We start from the raw sequence: 7,500 nt of genomic DNA, 5'->3' as shown, positions 1-7,500 counted from the left end.
TTTCTCTCTCTCTCTCACATCCACTAATTTTTAATATTTCAAAAATATTAAATGCATGATAAATTTACAAATGTCAAACACAGAATCAACAAGTTTATTCATATTCATAGTACAGCATTTAATACATTTTTCTGTAGAGTTTAATTTGCAAAATTTCATGCAAAATCAACAATCTGAATTTGAACAAGTGAGGCATCCTACCTCTGCATGCATAGCAACTGCTCTTAAGTGGAGACCAAGCCAATTCACTAAGAATTCTTTTAAATTTGATCTTTAAACATCTGCATTAAAAAGATCTGTAACAACCTTTATAAGATCTGGAGAATAAAAAAAATATTATCTTTCTTTTATCCTATCCTCATAGGATCTGCAAAAAAAAAATATTTTATCGAACCATAACAGAATCTACAGGAATTACATTTTTTTTCTATCTAGTCAAACATATCCACACAACAGCTAGCATAGATAACATTTACAACACACTATTTGAATTTCCAACATTAGACTTAATACTTGCTTGCATCATGGAGGACTGTGGCATACCCATCCCAGGGTTCATATTGTGAGGCATGGAAGGACCACTCGGCCCCATTGTGGAGGATCCCATGGTTGAGGGTCCCATGCTGCTTCCCACTGGACTGAGCCCAGGCATAGGAACAGAATTATGAGACCCACTGGGTGTTCCCATCATCCCTGGGTGCATGGTGGGCCCAGAGGGACCTGGTGGGCGTGGCCCTATGGAAGGTGAAGTGCCAAGTCGCGATTGCATGGAAGAAAGCAATCCCTGCCACTCATTCAATTTATCTCCGTGTTTCTTGAGGAGCTCCTCCTTTCGAGCAAGTTCATTGCGCATCTCAATAATATCCTGAGTGTGGAACATCAAATTCAACATGTAATTAGTAGATGTCAGCAGTAAAAGATGAAAAAGGTATGTAATTTAATAACCTATTACAATGAAATTTGCACAAAGAATGTGCAAATTTTATGAGGAATGTTATTTCACAGTAATTACATGAATCTGATGTATGAGTTACATTTTATTCAAATAATCTCAGCTAGAAATGAGTAGTGCAACATACTACAAATGACAGACAAAATAACCTTACCTCAAGCAAAATAAGTTCTGGCTTTTGTACTGACAATAAGTATCGCTTCTGTAGGAAGAAAGCCTCCATTTGTCTTGCCAAATCTAAGAATCGCAGGCCATTCACCTCTGCATTTGTCCGCAATTCTTCTTGATTTACAGCATTAAAATTATCTTCTTTAGTGAGAGGAGCCATGCAGTTCTACGAAAAAGGATTTAGCAAAAGAATCCACCTTAAGATCAGTTTGTCAAACTGCTTAATTACTACCTGTAATGTATATGACTGTACCTTAACCACACTAACACTAGCCAGATCATTTATGAACACTTTATAATCTTCTCCTACTAAATAAGATATGATTTGACTTGAATGCAAGTAATAGACTTGAACATTTGTACTTGATCCTTAAACACTAGCAATGGTGATTAACTTTATTTCATAAACCCATTGACATGGCGAGTGCACTGTCCACTGCGGGTGTTTTATTATTATTTTTGTCACATGGATGGTTCCAAAAGTACTCTCTCTCTCTAAAAAAAAAAATAAAATAAAAAATTAAAATAATAATAATAATAGTATTAAACAATATAGACAAATGAACAAACTAAAAGAACTTTAATCTACCCAAGAACAGCTACAGCAACTTCCACCCTACCCTGGCAATATCCCAAGTCCATCATTTCCAAAAAGGAACAGGGATTTTCTATTCAACACTCTGTTTAAATCAAAATACATATAAAAAAAACAAAGGTTAAAAACAGGAAAAAAAAAAGACAAAGCTATTACATATCATGTTAACAAACTCTAATACCGATAACTTCATGTCTTCATAACAATTATCAGAATTTCACAAGAATTAATCAACTAACCTAAATTTCAAGAATCAACTTTGGGTATAATTTCACTTCTGAGGAACATACTTCCTAAATAATTATTTCACCTAGTTTCCAGGAAACTAAATGAGCCCTTTGATATCCTCAATCACATAAAAACAAAATCCCTACAGAAACAAGAAATAAACACTCACCCTCAGTATCATTAACTACTGCCTAAACATCTAAGGTTAAGCAAAAAAAATCACAAATACAAGAGATGCAAAAACTACAAAACTCTGCTGCAAGAGCAGAAATAGGAAATGGAAAAGAATTTGACCACACAACACCACACATAAATAAACTAAAATGGTTAAAAGTTCAATTAAAATACAATTATGACACAAATATACTAATCCACAAAATTTTACCCATACAAATAATAGGCATTATTACAAGAGTCAAAACATGACAAAATAATAGTATATTAAAAGATCAAATATGAAAACAGGTTCAAGAAATATGTAGCTCCATGGACCAGTGATCTGGAACCATCTACTAAAACATCTTACAAATATTTCCAACTTAAGTATATTTTAAAGAAATTTGAAAGAACATCTACTGAAGTTTCAAAAATATTGTGCACTTGAACATTAAGCAAAACTCAGCATTTCTGTCACTTCTGACTGAAATTGCTACATATGTACTTAACATTGTCTATGCATATTGTCTGTTCATATTATCACAATATGTAAATAGTATACAGATCAAAAGAATAACCATTGTAATTAATGGAATAGAGTATTTTGAATTAGAATTAGAATTTGAATTCTATTCTGACATTTAATGATACACATATGTTTATGAAAAGTTATACTTGAAGTAATCTAGGTGGTAAGTTAAAACTCTAAAGTACCTGAAAGGCTTCCTCAAATTCATCAAGTAGGTTGCCAGGGGTTGGAGTTGCTGCCATGGTGCTGCCTCCTGAAATACGGTGGCACCTGAAGGGTCTTGGTGCTGTCTCTTCAGAGCAAAGCTTCCCTAATTAGTCCCTCTTCTGTAACTTTCTGGAAAAAATACATTAAGGAATTCTAACATATTTAAAAAGATAATTGTCTCAGAGTATTCCTATCAACAGTTATAGATGTAATATAACATATATTATAAAATAAAATGTAACATAACATATACAAAAAGAAAGGCCTATTAATTGAATTGCAAATGCAAAAATACATACTAATTGCTACTATTTGAAGCCAGCAAGACCAGTCCCTCTACTATGTCCCTTTTGTGGCTTCTAACTGTTTCTCAATAATATTCTATAATCTGCATCATACAATACCTTTCATTTTCCCTGATTTATATATCAAGTCTGAGCTGAGATTGACCCCTCATTCAACTGTATCTTTTTCTACTTCAACAGCAGAGATATAACCCATCAGCTTTTTATATTCTACACACTCAATCATCATCAGGTTCACGAATCTCTCATTTAGTCCAGGCTTGCTAAGAAAAACAACCAAAAAGACCAACATTTTCAGGACATACTTGTTCCCTTTCCTTACAAAATGATGATCACTAACTCAAAGGCTTCTAGATAATCATTTCAGAGGAACTGTTTCTAGTCCTCATGCTTGCAAGCATTAAACTATTCTTTTTCTTTCTTACAACAGTGACTGTTGCAGTCTAGCAATCTTTCTATATTTGTACTGTAGCTGTTTCTGCTATTCAGCCTGGAAATTTAAACATTCCAAAGCATCCTTACCCTTAGTGATACCAAATATTAAGGCTCAAACTGCACTAAGTATAATTTTTATAATAAAGTGCCTACACACATCAGTAGAACCAGTAACATGAAACCATCTCTCAGCACTCATATTGTACATTTCACTTCCTTTTTCTCATGTTCCCTTTTCACTCATAACTGTTCCTTTGCAAATTCTTCTTTTGAAAGGTCACTACTTTGTAGACTACCCATTCTACCAGGCTTTGACCTCTTTCAATATTTTCAAATCATTTCATTATCTTGTAGCATCTTGCTAATAATTGGTAAATAGGCTTTCTGTCAGAATTTTAACACAGCAATGTATTTCTCCTTTGCTACATAAAAGCATTGATTGATAAGCCCACATGATGATGTGACAATCAAACAACACACTGCCTTTTGTAGGCAAAAAAGAACATGCTTGTAAAAATGATCTAGTCAGATAGACAGAAACCTCTGACCAATGCCCTTTTGCCATGATGCAGGCACTGCAGATGCTTTAATGTGAAGCTTTAGAGATAAGGATACTTTGCAAAGATTTCCTACTATCTAAAGCAGAGCCTGGGAACTGAGATCAGCGATGGCACTGAAATCAGCACCTAGATAAGGAACATCATCACAAACCCTTCCTGTTGTCCTATAGAGTTGAAATAAAAACATTTAGTAGAGAAACTATAATAAAAGAAAAATCTCAACTTGCATAACAACATGAGAAAAGATTTTCTGAAGCACCCCAGTATGCATACATAGTGAAAAATACTCTCACATAATTAATTAGGCAGGTGAAATGCCATACAATTAATAATTCTAACTCTATAATTTTATGTTTGTACTGGTACTAAACTTGTCAGAAACTGTAGTCTGCAAAGAAAAATATTGGCACATCTTCAAATAACAACACAAATGGAGATACTGGCAAATTAAAGTAACAGAATGGGGTACTTCCACAATTTGTTTGATTCAGTTCAAAGAAACTTTTTTGAAAATCTGTGCATGTAATACTGTGAATCTTTGAAAAATATTGAATAAAAATAATAAAATGTACACACAGAAATATGATTCTGCAAACTTGTAAGGAACAATTTCTTTATAGTGCATGTTAATCTGGGACTCAACCAAAGAAGTTCAAAAACACTAGATCAAAGAAAGATTTGGAAAAAAAAATATTGCTTATACATATATTGTGATACAATTTTGTGAGGATGTCGAGTTAAACACTTATCAACCTAACTGTAATACTTTTTTATGTAAGTGGAGAATGCCAAAACAAAAAAGCATGTATTTCCAAATTTACAATAATCATGCAACATCCTGCAAGGAACTGTCAGTACCATCTGTTGACAATGCAGCAAACTAAAAAATATGTGACCTACATGTTATACTTGATTTTCCTTTCATTCTTAAATAGTCTTTGGCTCTTGACAATGCCTCATTTAAAGTAAAATAATTGGCTTCCGTGACAAGGCAATTACTTAATTATTGCTATTACTTTTATGGTGGAGATTTGTGGTCCTCTCATCAAAGGATGCTAGTCTAAGTAGATGCAGGACAATGAAAAAAATCTCAATAAACAGATTATTAGCATGAAATACAATTTTGCTCCTGGGGACTGACTGATCATGCAAATGTTGATTGTGGGGATTGCCTGATCATGCAATGATTATTCATGGATTATTAGGCAAATTCAAGGGAAATGTATGGGCAGAATGACATGGAAAACATTTGTGCAGGAAATGTGCAAATACAAAGAATCCAGTCTCAATGAACTCATTCATACATTAACCTATTAAGTACAGGTGTCATGACATACATGACAGCACCAATTAGGCCTAAAAGACGGGAGTCAATGCTTATATGATGCAACATCAGGATCTGCTCACAGTTGAAACACACATACAGTCATGATGTATTATAGCTCTAACGGCGCTAGCTCTAGAGCAACAGGGTTCCAAAATCATCCTAAACTGCCATTTTATGATGGGTTTATGGAAAAATATTGTTTGGGCTTGTCTGTGCTACCCAAAGGGCGGAGAAAACCCTTTCCCCATCTATCTAATTTTTAGCCGGTGCTGCTAGTCCATCCTGGTGACCAGTTAGGTCATCAGGCACCCTGTCCACAATGGGTTAACCCATTGGTGGTGGTTTTTATAAAACATGTATAACAGTCATGTGGCAGGTTTATGTTGTATGGCATGGTGCCATCCACGTTTATGAAAGATGGTGCCTTGACAGCAAATCATGCCATCCACTATGAATAAGTTAAAAAAGGTATCAGCAGTGAAAACCGATTACCATAACAAAGGCCATCAAAGTTTCACTACATACCTTCCTTGGATCTCTACTGGCTATAAAAGTATTTCCACACAATAAACATCCTCATTTGGATTACTTCATTAACTTTAATTTGAACATACACATGTTTGGTGTAAACTAATAACAAAATAGATAATCAATTAAATATATAATGGGCAAATCATCACAGACCACCAGCTCCTTACCAGCAATGAGGGTCCAAGGATCAGAGTCCCCTAGTTAGGCTTTTTAGTAAAAATATTATTGGTTTCAGCCAATAATTACTCAGAGCGCATATAAAACAATAGAAATATTATGTGATACTTTTTCTAAAAAAAGGGCCTGCAATAATGGCACAAAGCAACTTTTACCAGGAATTTAATATGCACTGTTTTCTTTTTAGCTCTCTCCTACATTCAGGATCCAGACTGTGGAGTATGATGAAAATCACAAACTATATCCATTCTATTTGAGTAATGATGAATGAGAAGTATCTGTCAATACCACTTCCATGGCATTTAGTAATGCATCAATATTCACAGCATTTACCATGAATTTCTGTGCCCAGGGAAAGTATTATCCAAAAATCCAACTTAATCATCTATATTAAATAAAGAACCAGTCCAAACTCTATATTGCCAGATTATGTGATAAGGCTTGTTGGCCAGTGTGTGGGCCACAGCAATCACCTGATAGGAAACTCCTGTAATGATATTGTTTCTTTTTACGGTATATTTTCCGAATAACGCCGCGTTACTAAATACCACAAAAGTGGTATCGATGGATTCCTCTCCACCCCTACTATTCATAAATAGTGGATATAATGCACGCATCCACCCCTGGACCCTACAACCTGGGTACCAACAGTAGGGGAGGGCATTAAGCAGATCAGGGAAATTGCGGGGTAAAATATAAATCCCAGGCATATTTCACATGCAAAATTTTGACCCAATTACCTACCTACCTTTGCCTAGTTTTCAAGTTAGCCCTAACCAAGTAGGGGTTTTGCCCCATGGACCCCACCTTTCTTAAGGCACTTCATGCTACCTCGTGCTACTTCAGGGCATATTTCATATGCAAAATCTTAACCCAATTACCTACCTCACTTTGCCTAGTTTTGAAGTCAGCCTTTGCCAAGAGGGGGCTATGCTCCCCTGTGGACCTTCCCTATTCAGGGCACTTCATGATACTTATGATATATAATTAGTTCTGTAGATGAAAATACCACGACCATGAATAACCTTCACACTACGCCATGATGACAGCAACTGAGACTTTGTCTCATATATTCCTCAGGATAGGAAACTAGGATCAATATTAACATGACCACTCAATAGAGGGCACTCTATAATCATACTGTAAATATTGCGCCATCTATCCAGACAACATAATAGCACATGCAGATAATTCATTGGGGATTTCCAGTCTACTGCTGCTAGCCATAAATCTGTAAACACAGCCATGTTTGAATTTCAGGGCGAGGATGGTGTTTTTCGAGGTATTTTGCACAAGGTATGTTGCACGAAGTGTCCTAAACAGGAGGGTC

General features: G+C 35.2%; 1 protein-coding gene across 5 annotated transcripts in view; it reads right to left on the bottom strand.

Moving 5' to 3' along the window:
- MED28 (mediator complex subunit 28) overlaps positions 1-7,500 on the bottom strand; it is a 20,303-nt gene that overhangs the window by 12,206 nt on the left and 597 nt on the right. For 3 of the 5 annotated variants that reach the window (XM_086548338.1, XM_086548339.1, XM_086548340.1), the window contains exons 2-4: positions 2,814-2,964; positions 1,107-1,286; positions 518-865 (exon numbers count right to left, since the gene is read on the bottom strand). In XM_086548338.1, the coding sequence (XP_086404464.1) occupies positions 518-865; positions 1,107-1,286; positions 2,814-2,870 (585 nt within the window). In that variant the 5' untranslated portion in view covers positions 2,871-2,964. Of the gene's footprint in view, positions 1-517; positions 866-1,106; positions 1,287-2,813; positions 2,965-3,445; positions 4,213-7,055 lie in introns of those variants that run through there. The other 2 variants (XM_086548341.1, XM_043002024.2) reach the window with 2 other exon arrangements.

The sequence above is a fragment of the Penaeus japonicus genome, unplaced genomic scaffold (genome assembly GCF_977035675.1).
Source record: "Penaeus japonicus unplaced genomic scaffold, GWHDUDI00000001_assembly GWHDUDI00000020, whole genome shotgun sequence".
NCBI lineage: Eukaryota > Metazoa > Arthropoda > Malacostraca > Decapoda > Penaeidae > Penaeus > Penaeus japonicus.
Note: the sequence above shows the minus strand (reverse complement) of the source record. Positions and strands in the feature narration are given on the sequence as shown.